Below are 24,567 nucleotides of genomic sequence, written 5' to 3'. Positions count from 1 at the left end.
AGAAAAATATCCATATTTAAAATGTTATAAACATTTTTATCTCACTTCCGCTGACTGTCATACGCGCAAGCCGTTCCGGCGGATGACGTAGGACGTATGCACGCGCCTGTGAGATATGCTAGTCTCGCGGGTTTGTTTACAGGAGCAAAGGAAGCAAAGTTTCCTTACTTTACCAAAGGAAAACCAGTCTCTTCTTGGCTTATATCTGTCACGTGTTTGTCTCTGTTTTGTTCCTGTTTGCCCCTATTTGGTTCAGTTCCTGTTCTCATTTAGTTAATCATCGTTTATTCTGTTCACCTGTTTTGATTGAGTTCTCCACCTGTTTCAGTTTTTCCTAATAACGTTCCATGTGTTTATATACCCTGTGTTTTCCTCAGTTCCTTTGTCTTGCTTTGAAGTTACGTTGTGGTGCTTATCTCCTCTGTTATTCTGTATTACACTCTTGGATTGGTAATTAAAGACTCGCCTTTTGGATTACCCTGTTGCTGTGTGCATCAGCCAACCCACATCGTGACAGAAAGCAAGACCTAAACAAGATGACTGAATCGGGCAACATTAACTGGGCTGAGGAGCGCCTGTGGGACCTTCGTCAGGGTGACCGGTCTTTGGAGAGGTATGTGGAGGATTTCCTTGAGCTCTCCAACCGGGTAAGCTGGCACAACGCGGCACTCTGTGCCTGTTTTTGGCTAGGGCTGGATAAGAAAAACTATCCGCTGTGATCTCCCCACTTGTGATTTTCTTTTAATCGAGTTGATTAATGTTATCCTCTAATTGAATGGTTCCGAATTAGAGGTGGAAGTAGTAAAGGTGAATCTCAAGTCTCCTTATCCACTTCTGAATTTCTCCCAGACCTTTTGGTATGAGAATGCAGAAGCTGATTTCTGATGTGAGACTGTCTTAGTATTTTTTATCTGCAAACTAAATGAGAACATAGTTGTTATGATGACTTTTGTATAGCTATTATATACTGATATTTGTACCTTATTGGTCTCAGCTTTACCTTTTGAGTGTATCTTTCTGATCTAGCTTCTCAAAAAGGTGTGTGATGTCACAGCCCATGATGTGAAGATCTTTCTTCTGTAAAACTGGCAAATAATAGGTTAGTATCTGGTATTTTAATTCCATTAACAGCATCTTAGACATTTGACACATCACTTAAAGAAATATGACAACTTTTACCTCCAAAAATTGCATGAAGTGGTTCGAAATGATCTTCATATCCATCACAGTCTTCGACTGTCAGCTGATACATTAGGATGGGCTTTTGACCACTGCCAATCTGAAACAAGAGCGTCAAGTGTCATTCCAGTGTCCTGAAATGTTCTGTCACATCAACCATTTAAGTAGTCTAGAATATTAAAATGCAGTGAGTTAAGTCTTATGAAATCTGATGATTATTCAATGGGCTGTTCTGCTGTAAAGATGATTATATATTACTTCAAGAGCCACAATAAATCATTACCTGCAACTTCTTCAATTCCTCCGTTAGAAGTGTCTCCAATTTGCAGTTGTACTGCAGATGCAGAGAGATGAAATCCACATATGCCTGAAGACGAGATAAGAGAAGTATGTGATAAATTACATAACATTAACTATTCACCAGTATTATATATGATGATCTGTCTTGAACACTTACCATGATTTTTGGCCCCATTTGATAAATGGAGTTAATATCACTGACTCTTATCCCAAGAGACAAACGAAGCGCTGAGAGAAAAAAAAATCAGTCTGAACGACACCAAAAAATAAATAAAAAAGAGGGGCTAGTTGTCACAATTTTATTCCAATGAATACTACTAAAGTTTATTTTTAAAGTTTTTTTTTTTTTTTTTTTACATTACACAGTGGGCTATGAAATGAGCTAATTAGTCTTATTTCAACTACATTTGAACCATAAAACAATTTTCATGTTATTTATGAAACTTATGTAAAAGGTGTTGTCACGACCCTGGCCAATGTTTCCTATGTGTCTTAGGTCATGGACTTTTTATTTACAAGTGTCATACAAAAATATCGAACCATTATTAGGTTCAAACAGAAGTCATAATAATTTGCATTGACATTACATTCAAAATGCATGTGACAACCTGACTGGAGACATAAGATTTATTTGAATAAACTTGCCTCAAGAAACTTTTCAGGCTTTCATAGTTTTGTCAAGATATATAAATTGGACTTTTGACTCAAAACCTACTAAGTTACTGAGAGTTTTCCCTTGACATTAATTTAATAAATTAATGAATAAACTCATGCCTTACCTTTGAACATTTGATGATAGACATTGTAAACATTTGCATGAGACTGAACAGCATTTTGAAGTTGCACTTCATGTAGCTCATGCAGGTGACTGAATGTGATGATTGTGTCCACAAGATCTCTAAATGCACTGAACACAAATCCTGCATACTGCTCAAACATCTGCACCAGTAATGGATTCTCCCAGCCTCCAAATCTGGCTCTGAAGAGTTCTGGTACAGCAGAACGATGGAGAACCAGCAGAGGTTTGATGCCCGATTCAGTCAGCTGCTGCACGAGCGTCTTGTAGCACTTCACAGTGTCTTCATGCGGCTGGTTGGGATCACCTGAGGGAAGGATGAGAGACCAGGACAGGGGAACTTTAAAGTGGGTCACCCCTCTGCTCTGAAGGTACAGGAAGTAGGCTCTGGATTGTTGAGGCAGTGGACCTCCACAGTTAAACACATTATCTTCATCTGATGGTGAAGTCTGGCTGGTTTTCAGAGGGCCAGCAAGTAACATGAAGTCCTGTTGCTCTGCATTACTGGAGCTCAAAAAAACAGCCAACAAACCTAGAGAAAGAAATCCCTCTAGGACCTTCATCATGACTGTTCTACAAAGGGGAAGAGTGTTCAAAGCTCTTTATAAGTATTACTGCTGATCTAAGGGGGAGGCATACATATCAGTGTCACAATCCTGCAGTTTAACTTTAATCTAACTAGTGATACAGTTTATGGCAGTCGTTAATTTTATCATATGGACCAGTGGTTGTGAAACTATGGCTCGTGATCCACACATGGCTCTTTGACAAAAATTTTACTGAAAAAGCATTCCCTTTAATTTAATTTTAAATTTCCCTTTAAATGATGATATTGGCCTGTTGCACCTTCAGAGATCTTGACCTTCTTGACTGTATTCAACAACAACAAAAAATCCTATAAATGTTATCATTTTGACATAATCTGTTTAACTGATATTCCATTCATCATATTAAAAACGTTTTAATTTGAACTAATTTTAATTCCCGATAAAGGAAATATAGCTGTGGCTTTGTATATTTAATATTTTTATTATTATTTGCAGGCTTTATTTTGCACCCTGCTGTTATTCACTGATAATCTTGCTTGTGTTCAGTTAAAACACACACAAGACACACACACACACTTAGATGTCAGGCAAACACCAGTGATTCTCATGTGTACAACATGTGTACACAATACATGATAACACTTTATTTTGATGGTCCCTTTTGAACATTCTGTTGACAATAAGTAACTTTGCACTTACGTGTCAACAAACTCTCAGTAAAGTATTAATAGGCTGTCTGATTAATATCTGTTAACTCTTTATAGTGATAGTCTCCCAACAGATAATCTACTGACTATAAGTAACTTTGCAAGTACATGTCAACTTATTCTAACCCTAACCCAACCAATCTACTTATACTGTACTAACACTCTACTGAGAGTATATATACTGTATTGTAGGTGCAACGTTACTTATAATCAACAGAATCTGTTAAAGGGACCATCAAAATAAAGTGAAACAATACATATTGTTCAGTTGTTAGGGTCAGTAATTTTTTTTTAATGTTTTTGAAAGAAGTCTCTTGTGCTCACCAAGGCTGCATTTATTTGATAATACAGTAAAAAAGAAGCAATATTGTGAAATATTATTATAATTTAGGGCTGTCAAGCTATTAAAATTGGTAATCTAATTAATTACACAAAGTGGCGATTAATTCATCTAATCAATTGGAAATTAATCACAGATCAAATTTGGCAGAGAAATTATGCCCAAAAGGTAAAGTCATTATTGTGTTAAATGACAAAAGTCATATGCACGACAAACAGTAGCTTAAGGAAGATATATTTTATTTCATTCAACATAATTGATTACACATAAACTTTTAGCGTACAATGGCCATGATTGCCAATGGCCTTTTTTTCCCCCCAGAAGCTGCAGTTCTATCATCATTGACTATGTTATTTCAAACATGACTTTCTTCACACCAAATAAAAGAAGACATTTTTGAACAATGTTCCACAGAAGAAATAAAGAAATAAAGAAATAACAAACAGTAGCTTAAGGAAGATATATTTTATTTCATTCAACATAATTGATTACACGTAAACTTTTAGCGTACAATGGCCATGATTGCCAATGGCCTTTTTTTTCCCCCAGAAGCTGCAGTTCTATCATCATTGACTATGTTATTTCAAACATGTATGACTTTCTTCACACCAAATAAAAGAAGACATTTTTGAACAATGTTCCACAGAAGAAATAAAGAAATAAAGAAATTATTTTTGGGTGAACTATCCCTTTAATGTTGTTTTTTTTTCCATGTTGATATCAACAAATGGAATGTATTTTATTTCTCTTTGCTTTTTATATCAATATGGTAAATTTAATAAGTTTAAAAAAGTTAGGTAAAAAGTAATCTAAAAAAAGTAGTCAGAATACATTACCTAATATGTGTAACCTAGATTGTCACTAACTACATTTTTTTTATAATGTAATCTGTAATAAGTAATTGACTACAATTTGTAAGTAATCTACCCAGCTCTGACAGTCACTTTCACTTTCCAGTCACTTTTTCCAAAATTCCTACTCAAACTCAGCGTTAGCAAAACCCAAACATTTAAAACAAGCAGACAGACACTGCCTGTAAATTTAATTGGCTAAATAACAGTGACCCTCTGTCAGAACCTTGTTTGCTGTTTATAGAGCTGTCAAAGAGACAAGAGTGATTTCTCAAGACACCTATTTCAGTGATAACATAGGACATGTTATGTGTGGTATTCCATTAAAAAATAAATAAATAATTGAAAGGACAATGCTTGTGGTGTGTGGCATTGGAAAAAACAGCAAGATGTGGCACAGCAGTCAAAGATGTCAATCTAACACATATGCACAACAACAAAAAAATAGCACAGGCCTTAAAAGGTATAGTTCACACAGAAATGAAAATTTGCTGAGGCGTAGAAGAATTTGTTTCTTATTGGAACAGATTGAGACATTTAGCCTTACATACTGCAGTGAATGGGTGCCGTCAAAATGAGAGTTCAAACTGCTGATAAAAAAAACATCACAATAATCCACACAAACATATCTACAAACCCTTACCTAATATGTGTAACCTAGATTGTCACTAACTACATTTTTTTTATAATGTAATCTGTAATAAGTAATTGACTACAATTTGTAAGTAATCTACCCAGCTCTGACAGTCACTTTCACTTTCCAGTCACTTTTTCCAAAATTCCTACTCAAAAACTCAGCGTCAGCAAAACCCAAACATTTAAAACAAGCAGACAGACACTGCCTGTAAATTTAATTGGCTAAATAACAGTGACCCTCTGTCAGAACCTTGTTTGCTGTTTATAGAGCTGTCAAAGAGACAAGAGTGATTTCTCAAGACACCTATTTCAGTGATAACACAGGACATGTTATGTGTGGTATTCCATTAAAAATAAATACATAAATAAATAAATAATTGAAAGGACAATGCTTGTGGTGTGTGGCATTGGAAAAAACAGCAAGATGTGGCACAGCAGTCAAAGATGTCAATCTAACACATATGCACAACAACAAAAAAATAGCACAGGCCTTAAAAGGTATAGTTCACACAGAAATGAAAATTTGCTGAGGCGTAGAAGAATTTGTTTCTTATTGGAACAGATTTGGAGACATTTAGCCTTACATCACTTGTTCTGCAGTGAATGGGTGCCGTCAAAATGAGAGTTCAAACTGCTGATAAAAAAAACATCACAATAATCCACACAAACATATCTACAAACCCGATTCCAAAAAAGTTGGGACACTGTACAAATTGTGAATAAAAACAGAATGCAATGATGTGGAAGTTTCAAATTTCAATATTTTATTCAGAATACAACATAGATGACATATCAAATGTTTAAACTGAGAAAATGTATCATTTTAAGGGAAAAATAAGTTGATTTTAAATTTCATGGCATCAACACATCTCAAAAAAGTTGGGACAAGGCCATGTTTACCACTGTGTGGCATCCCTTGGTTTGTGCCTGCTGTGTTCAATGCATTAATTAGACATTAAATGAAATATATGATACTAGCATATCATGAGACTGAAAGCTTGCTCAGCCCTTCCTGCTGCCTCAACCAATCAGAATCAAGCAAGGTCGATTGAGCTTTTCCATACATCATTTTCTATTCAATATGTTATATCTTGTTCAATATTTTAATATTTTAAAAGAGCATGTTGTGTTCTGAATCTACTGCTGACCATTGGCCTCTTTTATTAAAACATAAGTTATTCAACAAACTAGTGAAACTAGTAGTTCTGCGTTTGTCTAGCATTCCAACTATTTTTTGCTAAAGTAGCTTTAGAGAAAGTGTGTTTGTGTGTGTGTGTGTGTGTGTGTGTGTCCCGTCCTCTGTCTCAGCTCTGTAGCTTAGGGCATTTTAAGGGTTGAGAGAGAAATGTTGAGACAGAATCTTAAGAAGTGGGATATTTGATTCTGATGTAAGACCATCTGTGGCTATTGATTTCTGTTTTTTTTTGTTTTTTTCTCTCAGGATGAGTGCTGTTTTTTAAACCATTTTTCACCTTGGGCGATTTAGCTAACTGTGTCCCTTCTTCTGAATGCTTTTTTCTGTAAGTATTTGTTAATGTGTATGTGTGTGTGAGTGAAATGGAGAAAGAGAATGTGTGGTGTGGTCTTATTCTGCCTATGGAATGTAAAATATTTATTAATGGTTAAATATTTTAGGAAGCTAATATGAACAAACACTTTTACAGCAACAAGCAAAAAATGCACAGCCTTAATCGAATACTACGCTTGAGTTACCGTGTCATTTTAAACGGTGAAGATCTGGTTCTTCCCAGCAGTATATTTAAGCTTACTGTTAGCTCATTGTCAAACACTGTACTGTCTAATGCTCATCATAACTTAACATTTATTATGGCCATTTGCGCCATACTTACACTGTTACCTGTGAGTTTCTAGTTTTGCGGGTGCTCATGTACTACATTGTGCAAGATTTTGTCTTATATGTTTTATATTTATATAAAAATATTTTACAGCTGTCATGTGTTACTGGCCAACCATAAATTATTGTATTATCTAATCTAATGTCTACATAAGTTCATTTTCAAAAACATCCATGTTATAAAATGTTCTAACAAAAAAGTTTTATTGAAACCACTGAACAAATTAAAAGAACCAACAAAGGCACTTCTGTAACACGAGGAATACAGCAGCCTACCATCTGCTCGGGCAAATATTATATATGGATAACTTAGTAGTCATGTGACTTTTACACATCATGCGTTATTCATGTGACTATATATATATACAAACCCGATTCCAAAAAAGTTGGGACACTGTACAAATTGTGAATAAAAACAGAATGCAATGATGTGGAAGTTTCAAATTTCAATATTTTATTCAGAATACAACATAGATGACATATCAAATGTTTAAACTGAGAAAATGTATCATTTTAAGGGAAAAATAAGTTGATTTTAAATTTCATGGCATCAACACATCTCAAAAAAGTTGGGACAAGGCCATGTTTACCACTGTGTGGCATCCCCTCTTCTTTTTATAACAGTCTGCAAACGTCTGGGGACTGAGGAGACAAGTTGCTCAAGTTTAGGAATAGGAATGTTGTCCCATTCTTGTCTAATACAGGCTTCTAGTTGCTCAACTGTCTTAGGTCTTCTTTGTCGCATCTTCCTCTTTATGATGCGCCAAATGTTTTCTATGGGTGAAAGATCTGGACTGCAGGCTGGCCATTTCAGTACCCGGATCCTTCTTCTACGCAGCCATGATGTTGTAATTGATGCAGTATGTGGTCTGGCATTGTCATGTTGGAAAATGCAAGGTCTTCCCTGAAAGAGACGACGTCTGGATGGGAGCATATGTTGTTCTAGAACTTGGATATACCTTTCAGCATTGATGGTGCCTTTCCAGATGTGTAAGCTGCCCATGCCACACGCACTCATGCAACCCCATACCATCAGAGATGCAGGCTTCTGAACTGAGCGCTGATAACAACTTGGGTTGTCCTTGTCCTCTTTAGTCCGGATGACATGGCGTCCCAGTTTTCCAAAAAGAACTTCAAATTTTGATTCGTCTGACCACAGAACAGTTTTCCACTTTGCCACAGTCCATTTTAAATGAGCCTTGGCCCAGAGAAAACGCCTGCGCTTCTGGATCATGTTTAGATATGGCTTCTTTTTTGACCTATAGAGTTTTAGCCGGCAACGGCGAATGGCACGGTGGATTGTGTTCACCGACAGTGTTTTCTGGAAGTATTCCTGAGCCCATGTTGTGATTTCCATTACAGTAGCATTCCTGTATGTGATGCAGTGCCGTCTAAGGGCCCGAAGATCACGGGCATCCAGTATGGTTTTCTGGCCTTGACCCTTACGCACAGAGATTGTTCCAGATTCTCTGAATCTTTGGATGATATTATGCACTGTAGATGATGATAACTTCAAACTCTTTGCAATTTTTCTCTGAGAAACTCCTTTCTGATATTGCTCCACTATTTTTCGCCGCAGCATTGGGGGAATTGGTGATCCTCTGCCCATCTTGACTTCTGAGAGACACTGCCAGCTCTTTTTACTCTTTTTATACCCAATCATGTTGCCAATTGACCTAATAAGTTGCAAATTGGTCCTCCAGATATGTACATTATGTACATTTAACTTTTCCGGCCTCTTATTGCTACCTGTCCCAACTTTTTTGGAATGTGTAGCTCTCATGAAATCCAAAATGAGCCAATATTTGGCATGACATTTCAAAATGTCTCACTTTCAACATTTGATATGTTATCTATATTCTATTGTGAATAAAATATAAGTTTATGAGATTTGTAAATTATTCCATTCCTTTTTTACTCACAATTTGTACAGTGTCCCAACTTTTTTGGAATTGGGTTTGTAATTTATGTGTTGAGTAAACAAGCAAAGTGCATGTAATTGTAAGTTTGAAAAGATGCATCCATGTGGTTGTGACTGAATGCAACTAAATATTAGTATTTTAAAAACATAATTGGTTATTCTGAGTAGTTACAGGTTATTGAAGAGTAAGTATATATATATATATATATATATATATATACATATGTTTTAAATACAAAAATTCCAGACTGTATGTGAATTTATTAGTATTACTGTTTCTATGAAGCTATTAGGAACTAAGTTTGGTAATTATTTCTTATTTTCAAGAGCATATAATAATATACGGCAGTAACAATGAAAATATGCCATTTCTCTCCAAAAGTAATTCTTAGATAATGAACAAGGTTTGTGTGAAGTGAGACAGTGGTGTTAAATTGCCACCTAGTTGACAACAGGTAGTACTGTAAGACTTGTTTGAATTTGAATTTATTTGCCATGTGTACACGCCCAGCCAGTACAAGTTCATAGGAATGTTAGAGCAAAGCTCTTAGAGTCAACAGACTGCACCCCTGGGGTGCAAGAGCCCCCCAAAGTTGCCCCATAGACATACTATGGTGAAGGGACTGCCCATGAAACAGGAACTGAACACACATTTTTTCTACTATGGTAACTTTCATGGGACTTTTGCATTGAACATAACTGCATCACAATGTCATGGGGTGGGCTCATTTTACTCAGCCAACCAATCAGGATCTCAGGATCACTGTGAAGCTATCAAGCCACTCCCTGGCAACCATTTACAGCACTCTAGCAACACATGCCATGGGGGTTGGTTTATATCATTCATACTAGCAATCAGCCTTTAGAGTATCATCATTGGCAGATGCCAATCAACTCCCTAACAACCAAACAGAGTATCCTAGTAACTGTTTAGCAAGATTTACATCTCTGCATCAGAATATCATATAGTCTTGGGAGTTGGCTCTTTTGACTTATGCTAGCAAACAGGACTTCCAACATGCTAAACATGCTAGCACTGAGTAGCTACATGCTAATAGTGAATAGCTAAGTGTTCAAACATGTTACAATCCTAACAAATTGTTAAAACATTATAAAAAGACACTAGTAACTGCCCAGCGCTGTCCTTTGACACAGCAAGCACCACTCACATTTTGTTTAGAAAATGTACATATCTAGTCATTAGTAGTGCGTGCAAAGCATCACTATTGTTATCTTCCATACTTAGAATACTATACTAGCGGTGCTTGCAAAACAAACCGTGTGGCTTATTGAGGAGAGGTGTACTATGACTTTTATAAGCGATTTGGCTTTTGATGTTCGTACAGTGGGTGAAAAATCCCGTAGACTCATGTCCGCATCAGAATATCGTAGAGACTTGGGGGTGGGCTCATTTGACTCAACTTAGCAAGCAGCCAATACATGGTGACATTTAAACCTTTAGCCATATCCTAGTTACAGCACCTTAGCAACCAGTCCATTGACTTCCATTGGGAAAAAATTTGAGGTATATCTGTGGATCAGAACATAGAGACAAGTGGATGGCCTTTTTTGACTCAGACTGATAAGTAGTCTTTAATTATCATGGTGGAAACTGTTTAGTCATGCTCTAGCAGCCATTTAGACCACCCTAGAAACCATATGATAAATGGTATGGGTTCGTCCATAGTGGCCGGGCTGAGTGGCGAGGCCAAGGCCACGGAGGCCGTCCGGCCATGGCCTCCTGAGTTCCCTACTCCACCATGGCCTCCTGAACTGCCTGCTCCGCAATGGCTTCCTAGTCTGCCTGCTCCGCCATAGCTTCCTAGTCTGCCTGCTCCACCATGGCGCCCTGAACTGCCTGCTCCACCATGGCGCCCCGAGCTCCCTGCTCCGCCATGGCCCCTGAGCTCCCTGTGCCGCCATGGCACCCTGGACTGCCTGATCTGCCCTGGAGGTATTCCCCGTGTCCCAGTCCTGCACCAGCCTCCAGGGCGCCCACCCCCACTCCCTGGTGGAATTGTTACGGCGCGGGACGAGGGGGAGTAATGTCAGACTCTGTTCCGTGTTTTGTGTGTGTTTTGCTTCCTAGGTTTCCTTTTGCCCTTCCTGTTCCTGTCCTGATTATTGAATGTGTTTCCAGATGTTCCTGTCATTTAGTTCATTTGTTCCCAGGTGTGTCCCATTAGTTCCCCTGTACTTAAACCCCGTGTTTCTGAATTTCCCTTGTCCGGAATTGTATATGTCTACCCTTGCTACGTGTGTCTTCCTTGTTCCCTGGATGTTATTAAAATCTATATGTTTGAATTCCACTTCTCGTCTCCTCGTTCCTTCATCTCCATGCTCCTTACAGTAGAGCACCGTGACACCCACAATGAGCATAATGACAAAACCGGATTATTATCCTTTTTCAGTATTATAAAACAAGAAAATGAAGGTAATACATTATTTGCAGACTCTCCAAAATCTCTCCAGATCTCCAAACACACTCACTCTGTGGACTAAATAACATAATGTTGGTAAATTTAACCAGTCAAAACAATCTTATAGTGAAAATCAGTTTTCAGTGAACTTTGCCTCGAGAGAAACTGTATTGATTATATAAATCTGCATTTATGCTGCATTATCTGAATAAGCAAAGATATCAAATATCTCTTCTTTTTCTTTTTTATTGTACCTGTTATCTTGTTTGTGCGTGTTTGTAAGGCTTTAATAAAACCACACAGGGGTCACAATGCATTGACATCATAGGGTAGATCAGGGTAATAACTCTCAGCAAATTATTGTTGTTAACCCTAAAAAGGGCAAGACCATAAAGAGACATATGATGCAATGGAGCATGGGAAATGTAGTCCAGGGTGATGTGTAACAGTCTGTGTAGTGTGAGAGTCCATGTGAAGAGCGCATGACCTCTGGTGGTGAGTGAACGGAAGTTTATAGACCGGATTCGTGACAGCATGTTACAACATTTTAGCTACATTTTTAAAACAGTTTTATCTCTCATAACTTAAAGTAACAATTTGTTGTAACATTCTGTTAAACAATAAGTATAATGTCTATTTCTAAATATATTAGCCTGTATCATATAAATTTATAGGACCAATAAATGATCAACATAATCAAAACTTTGCCAATAAACCTGTTGTATACAATCTACTTCATGCCTTCTGTCCTTGGATTGATAGTTCATTCCTATTTATCAAGCAGTCTTTTTTTACTGTGAAATATTTTTATAATGTAAAGGAAGAATAACTTATATTGTTAGTTATAATTCCTGACCCATTGCCAGTCTTGTGATTATGCTACTATTTTGCTTTGGATATCCCTGACACCAGTGTTTGAACTCTTCCTGTTTGCCCAACAAGTAACTCTGTTAATAAAGTTGTAAATGGATCCCAACTCCATTGACTCTGCATTACAATAAAACAACTTTAAAACAATTACTTTATTTGTTTGACTTATTGTTTAAAATCAGCATGTACAGAGATAATTCATATGCAAAGCATTAAAACACACAAAACAGAACAAACCACTCTATGCATTTAAAAAGACTGACATATTAAAATGAATTTCGTATACATGTGACAAAACCTTCAGGTTCATGGATCTGACATTCATGTGGAATTTCTCCTGGGCTTATGAAGCCATTGCAGTTGGTTATTGTAGCATAGTGCCAGACAGATTTCTTAGGAATGCGTGGTAAAGAAGGATCTGATCGATTTACATAGAAAAGACCAAATCTTTCATCATAACCCATCGTCCATTCCAGATTGTCCATTAGTGACCAGGCAGCATAGCCGCGCATGTCCACACCATCCAGCAAATACGCTAAGAATAAAAAGACATATTATTCAATTAGCACAAATGAATTTTTACCAATAGTTTAAAATTGATGCATGAAAAAAGCATTTTAAAAATTACTTTTTACCTTTCAGGGCCTGATTGATATAGTTTTCATAGTAGTGGATTCGGAGGGTGTCATTCAGATTTACTGGCCCTCGTTCTGATACTCCATTCTCTGTAACGAAAACAGGAGGGTTTCCATATTCATCCTTAATGAATTTCAGAATTTTTCGGAATCCCATGGGATTAACTTTCAACCAGTCGGATCCAGATTCCAGCCATGTACGATCACTAATAACTGCTGCACCCCTAAAATAGATGACAGCATGATGAATATGAATGCATGTTTTAAACAAATTGGACCTGAAACAGTGTGACGATGTTGATTAAATCTAAAAGGCTACCTGTCTGCATCATAATGCTCTTGGTTCTGAAAGTCAACGTAAAAGGCTAAGACAGTGGTGTAGTGGTTGAATCCGAAATAATCATGAGTTCCCTTAATCCTCGCTACTTCTGCAGGGGTAAATTCTGGAAGCCTGTTAGATGTTAAATGCAAATGTAAAAACATTTATAAGCATTTGAATACAAAACTCAGAAAAAAAGTTAATATCTTTATTACCTTGATTGTGGTCGGCCAGCCGCTAAACTTCTCTCTCGAATTATGTTCTTCATTAAATCGCTGTAATCTCCATTGAACACAGGATGAGCAAACCAACCCATCATGAACTGTTTCGAGAGATAAAAAAGAGTAGTGGTGTATTATTTATTCATGCACACATGTATTGTTATTTCAGTATTATTGCTGTACTATCTTAGTATTGATTAATATTTTGAATTAGTTTTTATTTTTATATTTTACATACATTTAAATTTTATTTAAAGTTTTAGTAATTTTGTTGACTCATTTGTGTGTAATTAAAAAAAACTGCCTGGTCAAAAATGTTAATTTATTTAAATTAACTTAAATGTTTAGTATTTTTAATTTTAGTTTTAGTTAGAGATAACAACACTGTCATGGATGCTGAAAATGGTTGAACTACAAAACTGTACCTGAACTACACGCATGGCAGCGTCCACGTCTTCCTGTTTGTATGGGTTTCTTGGTTCAGCCCAGTCAGAGTTTATTGTGATGCCAATAATGCCACCTTGTTTTGCACGATACTTGTCATTATACACATGCCAGGCCTCAGCATGAGCCTTGAGAAGGTTGTGTCCCGCAATATATGGTGCAGTGCCGGGATTAGCATTTATACCTGGACAGAAATAGAACATCAAGAATTGTACGATGCATCATTAACTGTTAACATTGAAACTGATAAGCGAAATCATATTTATAAAAAGCAAAAATATCATTTTCTATACAAATCGTATACCTGGTGCAAAAATTCCATGGCCATACCCATGCAGTGCAACAATGTAGGGTTCATTTATAGTGATCCAGAACTTCACTTTGTCTCCCAGACTGTTAAATACAACATCAGCGTAGTCTCTGAACCTCTCGACAATGGTTTCATTCTCCCAGCCACCAACATCCTGAAGTGGTTGTGGGAGATCCCAGTGGTATAAAGTCACCTGCCAATTCAAAATTATTAATAGACTGTCATAAATGAATCAAATTCTTTTAGGCTACAAGTGCAATTTTTGCATGCAAATTCATTCAAAATATATTACCTGGGGTGTGATATTGGCTTCCAAAAGAGCATCTACTAGTCTATGATAGTAGTTGAGTCCAGCTTCATTAATTTTCTTGTTTGTTCCATCTGGCATGATTCTGGGCCATGAAACAGAAAACCGGTAGTGTCTGACCCTCAGTGTTTTGAGACTATTGATATCCTCAGTGATCTTGTTGTAGCTGTCACAGGCAATGTCACCGTTGTCATCCTGCGATATCTTTTCTGGAGTGTGAGCAAATTTGTCCCAAATGCTGAGACCTTTTCCATCGGCTCTCCAGGCGCCCTCTATCTGTGGTGTTTGAGCATAAACAAATGAAACAAATGTCCTCATTTGAAGACACTCAGAGCAAATAGGATAGACAAAATTCAGTTTCATTTGTTAAAATAGATTGTACCTGATATGAAGCGCTTGCTGTGCTCCACATAAATCCCTCTGGGAAATGTCCATATAACATTTCTACATCCTCTGTCAGTGGAAAGCCATTATTTTTCATTATGTCAAAGTAGAGGTGAGCAGAGCGCTTTGGACTTCTTGGCCGACTTGAAAGTTTAAAGTTCACATAGTGAAGTCCATAACCAACAGTGTAGCCTTTCAGCCACTCGAAGGAGTCCATTAGAGAGGAAGCAATGTAACCCTTGACACGTACTCCATCCAGATTGTGCGCTAAAAAGAGAATACATGTAAATGTCTGTCAAGTTCAACAATTTACAGTGTAACACTATTAAAAACACTGGGTCTCATTCACTAATAATCTTGTACAATTTGTGTTTTATGCAGAAAAAAATTCAAAAATGTAGAACCTTAGATGTTTATGTAAAGCAATGTTTGTTGTATTCAAAACCATGAAAACTACACAGGACTGGGTTTCAGAAGTCTCATTTACCATAATAATATTTAAAATGTATTGATTTATGATTTCTGAATGTAAATATTTATAAGCAGCTTTTATGCTTAAAGGGATGGTTCACCCAGAAATGAAAATTCTGTCATTAATTGATCACCCTCATGTTCTTCCGATCCCCTGAGATTTTCGCTCATCCTCGGAACACAACTGAAGATTCTCGACGCTTCAGAAAATTACAGTTGAACCACTGGAGTAACATGGACTACATCCATGATGTCTTTAACTACCTTTCTGGGCCTTCGAAGTGAAAGTTGCTTAGGCTGTCAATAGAGGGACAGAAACCTCTCGGATTCCATTTAAAATATTTTCAATTACGTTCAGAGGATGAACAAGTCTTAGGGGATTGATAATTAATTCCAGAATTTTCATTTTTGGATGAACCATCCCTTTAAAAATGCACAGTTCAAACAGTTGGTGATTAGAAACAGTGTTAGCATACCCTTAAGAGCCTCATCAATATAGGTGTTCAGGAAGAATATTCGATCAGTGTCATCAACTGTTATGTCAATGCCTGTTGCCACACCATTTTCCGTAATATAAATCTCAGGGTCTCCATACTCTTCCTTTAACCAGTTAAGAAGTCTCCTGAGTCCCCAAGCAACAGCCTTCTGCTCATTAACAGCTGTATTTATAGAGCCATCTGCATTGTCCTTTTCAGCATCCTGATCAGTTTCATAAGACTCAATATCAAGTCTGCTGGTCACATGACGCACGACTTTGGTAGTGTATGTATTCATGCAGAATACATCAGCTGTTCCTTGGATAAAGGCTTTGTCTTCATCAGTAAAAGAAGGCAACCTGGATTCTGTCAAGCCTTGAAGTTCACTCTTGTTCCCAACCTGCCACTTCATGGCATCAGGGTAGTCGCCATTTTTAAAAATCGGGTGTGCAAACCAGCCTAGCTGGAACTGAAGGGTTCGATCAGCAGCCACCACCTCTCGAGGAACATTGATGTCTAGGGGTTCTGCCCATTCAGCGTTCAGACTAATAGATACCAGACCTCCTTGAGATGCCCTGTATTTCTCATCATAAGTGTGATATACTTGTGCATGAGCTTTCAGGAGGTTGTGTGCAACCCTGTATGGAGCATCTCCGGGTTGATTCACATTAGGTGGAATCTGGCCCAGTCCATATCCCGACCATGCAATTGTCTGAGGTTCATTAAATGTGATCCAAAACTTCACCCTGTCTCCAAATGTTGCATAGCAAAAGTCACAATATTCATTGAATATGTTAATCATTTCAGGGTTGTCCCAACCATTGATGTTCTGCAAAACCTGTGGCAGGTCCCAGTGGTAGAGAGTCACCATGGGTGTGATATTGTTTGCTATGAGACCATCTATGAGCCTGTTGTAATAGTCCACTCCCTTCTGGTTAAGAGAAGATTTATAGCCATTGGGGAAAATTCGAGGCCATGACAAGGAGAATCTGTAAGTTTTAACTTTCAGGGCTCTCAACATGTGTAGATCCTCATCTATTTTATTATAACTGTCACATGCAACATCACCATTGTCATTGTTTGGGATATTACCAGGTTTTTGAGTGAAAGTGTCCCAAACACTTGGCCCTTTTCCATCTGCATTCCAGCCACCTTCTACCTGATATGCTGAAGACGAGACACCCCAATGGAATCCCTCTGGAAATGTTCCGTAGTGATAAAGCTGTCTCTCAAACTTGGTCTGAGGGGAAAACTTTTCCCAAACAACCTTGGATTTTGAAGGAATTTCAGACGGTGGCAGACTAGGGAGTCTTGTGATCTCAATTTTATTTTCATAAGTTTCCATTTTAGCCTTTGCCGCAGTCTCAGCAAATCCATTTCTCTCAATCACCTTTGAGTAGTAATATGCTGATGCTTTGGGGGTTCTCGGTCTGTCAGCACCTTCAAAGTAAACATAGTGCAATCCAAATCGTTGACTGTAGCCTTGAGGACCCTCAAATCCATCCATTAGAGACTGGACTGTAAACCTCTGGACGTCAATTTCATCCAAAAGCACAGCTGTTTTGACAGAGAGATGTAGTTAGTAAACTTTAGATAGCAACCTTTTATTATATAGTCTGATTTTAATGGGATATTTCAACCAAAAATTCTGTCATTAATTATTCACCCTCATGTCATTACAAACCTCTTGAACCCGTCAGACCTTCGTTCATCTTCGGAACACAAATTAAGATATTTTTGATTAAATCCGAGAGCTCTCAGACCCTCCATAGACAGCAACACAACTGAAATGTTCCCAGGTCCAGAAACGTAGCAAGGACATTGGTAAAATAGTCCATGTGACATCAGGGGTTCAACCTTAATTTTACAAAGCTACGATAATGAAGATGAACGAAGGTCTTACAGGTTTGGAACGACATGAGTGTGAGTAATTAATGACAGAATTTTCATTTTTGGGTTAACTATCCCTTTAAGGTTTGGCAAATAGGGTTTTTGGCCTGGAAATAATGAATACTATATAATGAATAATTCAAATATAAAAATGTTAGAATCTCCAAGATCTTAGGTTTAGGTTACCAACTCCCTGACTGACTTGTTATCTCTTTAAACATTTAAAAGGTTTTAAACTAGGGCTGTCAGTTTAACGTGTTAACTTAATTAATTACCAAGGGAGAGCAATAGGCTATTACACGAGTGCTAATTTTGTCCCGAATATCACGAGTTTAAATTTGATTTTATACAACAGTTCAGTAAATAAGAAGTTGATATTGTGTTATATTTTAAACACAATATTATGTGTTTTTGCTCAATTTTGCAAAGAATATATTACCTTTAAAGCCATAGCAGAATTGTTGTGCGTCTTCGAGCAACACAGCGGTGTTAAGTTTCTGAATGAATCCGCATTTTGAACGAATCGTGTGAATCAAAAGGTGCGTTCGACTTAACGCGGCGCTGCGAAGATCGATCAAATTCTGACTTGAAGCTAATGCATGCCGGTTCTAAATTTTGTCTGACTTGAGACGGAGCCGATGCCATGTGACTGTTGATTCCATGAGATTCACTGCATGACAACGATCACGTGTTTCGGGTTTATTCTAACCTTTTCAATTCCAATAATGGCCACAAATCTGTGTTTTTAGAACAGTAAAAGCTTTTTTACTGCAAGTGGCTTCTCTCGTTGACAGCCATCTGTAGCTGTGGTTCAAGTCGAACGCACCTAATGATTCAAAGGCCAATTCATAAAGAGAGCCATTTACATCATTCCTGAATGAGTCAGCTGTTTGAACGAATCTAATGAATTACATTTATCGCCACCTGTTGGTAGTTTTAGTTTCTTATTTAGAGTATCATTTAATTATTATTAATCCCTCATGTCGTTTCAAACCTTTCTTGTGTGGAACATAAAAGAAGGTATTTTCAAAGACTATAGAATACCCTTCAAGGGACTTTGGTATTTTGAAGACTGTTGATAACAAAGCTGTTTTGGTTAACAATGATTTCCATTGTATGAACAAACAATACTGAGATGTTTCTCAAATTATCTTCTTTCATGTTCCATAGTTTATGTTAGGCCGTTGTAGCCTAAATGATTATGTGTAATAATTTTTTTGTTGTTGAATCAAATAAAATATTTCTAAAGCTACCATTTGTAATGTCTACTTGATACTTTCTCATTTAACACAAAAATATCTTTTAAATAATCTTTTGTGGGTATTTTCACAGTCAAATTTATTCTGCGATTAATTCGATTAATTAATCGAAACATCATGTAATTAATTACATTAAAAATTGTAATCGACTGACAGCCCTATTTTAAACATGAACTAGTTTTCTTAAGATGTTTACCTTTCATTGCCTCATTAATGTAGGCTTTGAGATAGTCGACACGCTCAGTGTCATTGAACACATCACCACTGTATTCAGTTGGCATTCCATTTCCTGTGATGTAGATGGGCACCTTTGTGATGGACGTGTACTCTAAAGAGATGTAGTTCAATAATCTTCGAAGACCCCACGGAACAGACTGGATCTGGTCAGAAGCTGTGGGGGGCCATGTGGGGTCAATATGAGTCTGGAAGTCCCCGACATTATTCGGTCCAGCATCACAACTATTCAAGCTCTCACTAATCAGTCGGGAAGTGTGGTGGTTAAGTCCAAAGAAATCAGCTGTGCCTTGAATTCTTTGTTTCTCAGCCTCAGTAAAAACAGGGAGTCTTGCCAGCTCTTTACCACATAAATCTTTCTTTTTCTCAATTTGTTCCTTTAACACGGTTGAATAGTCTCCATCTACAAATATGGGACGAGCAAACCAGCCAAGCATGAAGTTTAGATAACGCTCAGCTGCTGCTACATCCTGATCACTTGAGGGATTCCTCGGCTCTGCCCAATCAGAGTTAAGAGCAATGCCCACTTTTCCACCTTGCAGATTTCTGTAATTATCATTATAAATATGCCAGGCTTCAGCATGAGATTTTAGAATATTGTGCGTCACCTGCAAAAACAAACAAAGAATTGTCACTTTCTAAATTCATAAAAATATATGGTACTTCCTCAGATTGACAGACACACCTTGTAAGATGCGATTATTGGGTCTTTCACTCTTGGGGGATGTTCCCCTGTTCCGTACCCCAAGTTGCTCACTACCCACGGGCTGCCGAAGGTGATCCATGTTTTGACTCTGTCTCCATAATGTGAGAAGCAGAAATCAGAAAATTCTTTAAAAGCTTCCACAATAGAGTCATTTTCCCAGCCGCCTGAGTCCTGCAGAGCTTGGGGAAGGTCCCAGTGATGCAGGGTAACAGTGGGCTCGATGCCGGATTGTAGGAGTGTATCAATCATCTTGTCATAATAAGCAACACCTTTTTCAATCAAACTTTCTTTGTGTCCGGTGGAGAAAATGCGAGCCCAGGAAATTGAGAACTGATAATTAGGTGCCATCATGCCCCTAAGCAGATACACATCGTAGTCCACCTTGTGATAACTATCACAGGCCAAATCAGTGGTCTGGTTTTCAAAGACATGACCCTCATGGCTAAATCGGTCCCATATTGTCTCGCCCTTCCCGTGTTCAGTCCATCCACCCTCCACTTTGAAACTCTCACTGGAGACGGACCAGTCAAAATGAACTGGGAACAAGCCACTCAAGAACTGATCACGCTCAGCTTCAGTTTGACTTCTGAATTTCTCCCAGACCTTTTGGTATGAGAATGCAGAAGCTGATTTCTGATGTGAGACTGTCTTAGTATTTTCCATCTGCAAACTAAATGAGAACATACTTGTTATGCTGACTATTACATAACTATTATTTACTGATATTTGTACCTTATTGGTTTCAGCTTTACCTTTTGAGTGTATCTTTCTGATCTAGCTTCTCAAAAAGGTGTGTGATGTCACAACCCATGATGTGAAGATCTTTCTTCTGTAAAACTGGCAAATAATAGGTTAGCATCTGGTATTTTAATTCCATAAATAGCATCTTAGACTTTGGACCCATCACTTAAAGAAATATGCTAACATTTACCTCCAAGAATTGTGTGAAGTGGCTGGAAATTATTTTCATATCCATCACAGTCTTCGACTGTCAGCTGATACATTAGGATGGGTTTTTGACCACTGCCAATCTGAAACAAGAGCGTCAAGTGTCATTCCAGTGTCCTAAAATGTTCTGTCACATCAACCAATGAATATTAAAAACCAGCTGAGTTAAGTGACCAGCTGTGAAATCTGATGACTATTCACTATTGTACAGATGATTATATAATATTTCAAGAGCCACAACAAATCATTACGTGTAACTTCCTCAATTCCTCTGTAAGAGGTGTCTCCAATTTGCAGTTGCACTGCATATGGAGAGATATGAAATCCACATGTGCCTGAAGATGAGACAAGAGACGTATGTTATAAATAACATAATATTGACTATTGACCAGCATAATATATGATGATCTGTCTTGAACACTTACCATGATTTTTGGAGTTATGGAGTTAATTTCACTGGCTCTGATCCCAACAGACAGATGAAGTGCTGAGAGAGAGAGAGAGAGAGAGAAACACTCATTCACTGTATTATTATAATGAACTATATAAAAGTAAACTTTTTGTTGTTGTTGTTTTAAAGGGGTGGTTCATTGCGATTTCACTTTTTTAACGTTAGTTAGTGTGTAATTTTGCTGTTTGAGCATAAGCAATATCTGCAAAGTTACGAAGCTGAAAGTTCAATGCAAACGGAGATATCGTCTTTTAAAATTCTGGCAGTTTAATGCCTACAAAAACGGCTGGTAGGGACTACAACAAGTTACTTCCCGGGTTCGTGACATCACAAACCCAGATAAACCCCGCCCTCGGGAAAAGGCAGCAAAGGGGGCGAGGCCATGCTGCGCTGCTTTAGAGAAGAGGAAGAGAAAACGTCTCCAGGTTACGTAAAAGTAAATTATGTGAAAAATAATGGGTTTTTAAAAAAACGAAGCATTAACACATGTTAGACTGCACCCCATAAACACAATCAAGCCTAGAAAAAAACCAGTGAACCACCCCTTTAACATTTGTCCACGAACATGGGCCTGTTTTCACATTACATGCGGTAAGTTGTCTCAGTGGGCCATAAAATGAGCTGTTTAGCCTTTTTTCAGCTACATTTAAACCATGAAACAATTTAGCATTTTATTCATGAAACATATGATAATGTATGATAATAAATTAATTAATAAACTCATGCCTTACCTTTGAACATTTGATGATAGACATTGTAAACATTTGCATGAGACTGGACAGCATTTTGAAGTTGCACTTCATGTAGCTCATGCAGGTGACTGAATGTGATGATTGTGTCCACAAGATCTCTAAATGCACTGAACACAAATCCTGCATACTGCTCAAACATCTGCACCAGTAATGGATTCTCCCAGCCTCCAAATCTGGCTCTGAAGAGTTCTGGTACAGCAGAACGATGGAGAACCAGCAGAGGTTTGATGCCCGATTCAGTCAGCTGCTGCACGAGCGTCTTGTAGCACTTCACAGTGTCTTCATGCGGCTGGTTGGGATCACCTGAGGGAAGGATGAGAGACCAGGACAGGGGAACTTTAAAGTGGGTCACCCCTCTGCTCTGAAGGTACAGGAAGTAGGCTCTGGATTGTTGAGGCAGTGGACCTCCACAGTTAAACACATTATCTTCATCTGATGGTGAAGTCTGGCTGGTTTTCAGAGGGCCAGCAAGTAACATGAAGTCCTGTTGCTCTGCATTACTGGAGCTCAAAAAAACAGCCAACAAACCTAGAGAAAGAAATCCCTCTAGGACCTTCATCATGACTGTTCTACAAAGGGGAAGAGTGTTCAAAGCTCTTTATAAGTACTACTGCTAATCTAAGGGGGAGGCATACATATTAGCGTCACAATCCTGCAGTTTAACTTTTATCTAACTAGTGATACAATTTATGGCAGTTGTTAAGTTTCATAAGTATCATATTGACCAGTTGCCAGGAACCTATGGCTAGCGAGTCACACATGGCTCTCTGATAAGAAATTAAACTAGCATGAAAGCATAAAATGCATTTCCCTTTAAATGATAAAGTGGGCCTTTTGCCCCTACAGAGGTCTTGACCTTCTTGACTGTATTAAAAAAATACAATAATTTTGACATAATCTGTTGAACTGGGCAAAAACAGACAACCTTAATTTGTAACTTGTAAACTGTTGCATAAAATCAGAATCACATTTGCACGCATGCTATTCAAAAACAGCACTAATTGCTCATGTGATATTGTCTAACTATATCATATGATATAAATACAATACAAAAACTCTCAGGAGTATTTTTGACAAGGGGGCATTTAAATGCATTATAGGCTACAGGTGCGTTAAATGCATTAATGATTTTAACACCTTATTTTTTCCCCATAACTAATTAATTAAATTTATACGTTATATAGACAGCACTAATTATTAGCTATTTATCTACTTACAAACCCTTTGCAGTTCTTAAATTAACCCCAGTTTGGGAAACCCTGGTGTTTATTGCATTTCATGTTGATATCAAAGAAGGGAATGTATTTTCTGTAATCAGTAATGGACTACAATTTGTAAGCAATCTACCCAGCACTGACAAAGACCAGTCACTTTCTCCAAAATTCCTACTCAGAAACTTTAAACACACATTTGCAAACTCAGCGTCAGCAAACCCCAAACATTTAAAATGAGCATAGACAGTGCCTATAAATTTGATTGATAAATAACAGTGACCTGCCGTCAGATTCTTGTTTGCTGTCTTAGAGACAAGTGTGACTTCCCAAGACACCTATTTCAGTGATAACTGTCAGGCAGTAGATACATTTTATCTGTGGTATTCCATTAAAAAAAAAAAAAAACTAACAGAACATTTAACTTGACACATCATACTGAAAGGACAATGCCTGTGGTGTGTGACATTGGAAAAAACAGCAAGACATGGCACAGCAGTCAAAGATGTCCATCTAACACATATGCACACAACAAACATAGCACATACCTTCAAAACTATAGTTCATACAGAAATTAAAACTTGCTGAAAATTTATTCACCATCAAGCCAAGGCACAGATGAGTTTTGTTTCTTCATTCGAACAGATTAAGAGAAATTTAGCATTGCGTCACTTGCTCACCAGTGGATCTTCTGCAGTGAATGGGTGCCGTGAGAATGAGAGTGATAAAAACAATCACTAATCCACAAGTAATCCACACAACATACATATCACATTTATGTGTCGAGTAAACAAGCAAAGTGCATGTGATTGTAGTACCGATGTGGAAATGATGAAGACTTTCAAATTTGAAAGTTTGAAAAGATGCATCCATGTGGCTGTGACTGAATGCAACTGAATATAAAGGAAAAAAGATTTGGAAAGTAGTTTAAAAACATAAAAGGCTGTTGACGAGTAAGTTACATGACTATTTTTGTTTCGAGTGTCAGGACTACAGAGGTTATATTTTCACAATATGAAATACTGTACTTAACATATGCTTGTCACGGTGCGTGCGGGGAGATGAAGCGAGGACTCAAGTGCAGGAGGAATGGTTATTTATTTTGATAATAATAAAATGAAACAAA

At 37.6% G+C, this 24,567-nt stretch overlaps 1 protein-coding gene and 1 pseudogene across 1 annotated transcript; both read right to left on the bottom strand.

Annotated features, from left to right (window-relative positions):
- Positions 1 to 2,841, bottom strand: part of LOC107741587 (lactase-phlorizin hydrolase-like) — an 11,316-nt pseudogene extending 8,475 nt beyond the window's left edge.
- Positions 2,842 to 11,743: 8,902 nt separating this feature from the next.
- Positions 11,744 to 22,792, bottom strand: LOC107741586 (lactase-phlorizin hydrolase-like). Its single transcript, XM_016554336.1, has 17 exons — positions 22,210 to 22,792; positions 21,453 to 21,514; positions 21,279 to 21,362; positions 21,011 to 21,110; positions 20,832 to 20,916; positions 20,059 to 20,749; positions 19,336 to 19,981; positions 15,991 to 17,547; positions 15,042 to 15,310; positions 14,645 to 14,935; positions 14,347 to 14,545; positions 14,024 to 14,226; positions 13,593 to 13,699; positions 13,378 to 13,509; positions 13,059 to 13,282; positions 12,722 to 12,958; positions 11,744 to 11,757 (listed from the first exon to the last, which is right to left on the bottom strand). Exons 1-17 carry the CDS (start codon positions 22,790 to 22,792, stop codon positions 11,744 to 11,746), a joined length of 5,484 nt encoding a protein of 1,827 aa, XP_016409822.1.
- Positions 22,793 to 24,567: the final 1,775 nt, after the last annotated feature.

This window comes from Sinocyclocheilus rhinocerous, unplaced genomic scaffold (genome assembly GCF_001515625.1).
Source record: "Sinocyclocheilus rhinocerous isolate Xijiao unplaced genomic scaffold, SAMN03320098_v1.1 scaffold2541, whole genome shotgun sequence".
NCBI lineage: Eukaryota > Metazoa > Chordata > Actinopteri > Cypriniformes > Cyprinidae > Sinocyclocheilus > Sinocyclocheilus rhinocerous.
This window is presented reverse-complemented; position numbering and strand designations above follow the sequence as displayed.

What these genes read in the sequence shown, in the direction of transcription:
- LOC107741586 (XM_016554336.1), bottom strand. Translation starts at nt 22,792, where the DNA reads ATGATGAAGGTCCTAGAGGGATTTCTTTCTCTAGGTTTGTTGGCTGTT. An exon ending in CAGAAAGATACACTCAAAAG is followed by an intron (nt 20,750 to 20,831) that starts GTAAAGCTGAAA and finishes GTTCTCATTTAG; the next exon opens with TTTGCAGATGGAAAATACTA. An exon ending in CAGCAAGCGCTTCATATCAG is followed by an intron (nt 14,936 to 15,041) that starts GTACAATCTATT and finishes CAAACACCACAG; the next exon opens with ATAGAGGGCGCCTGGAGAGC.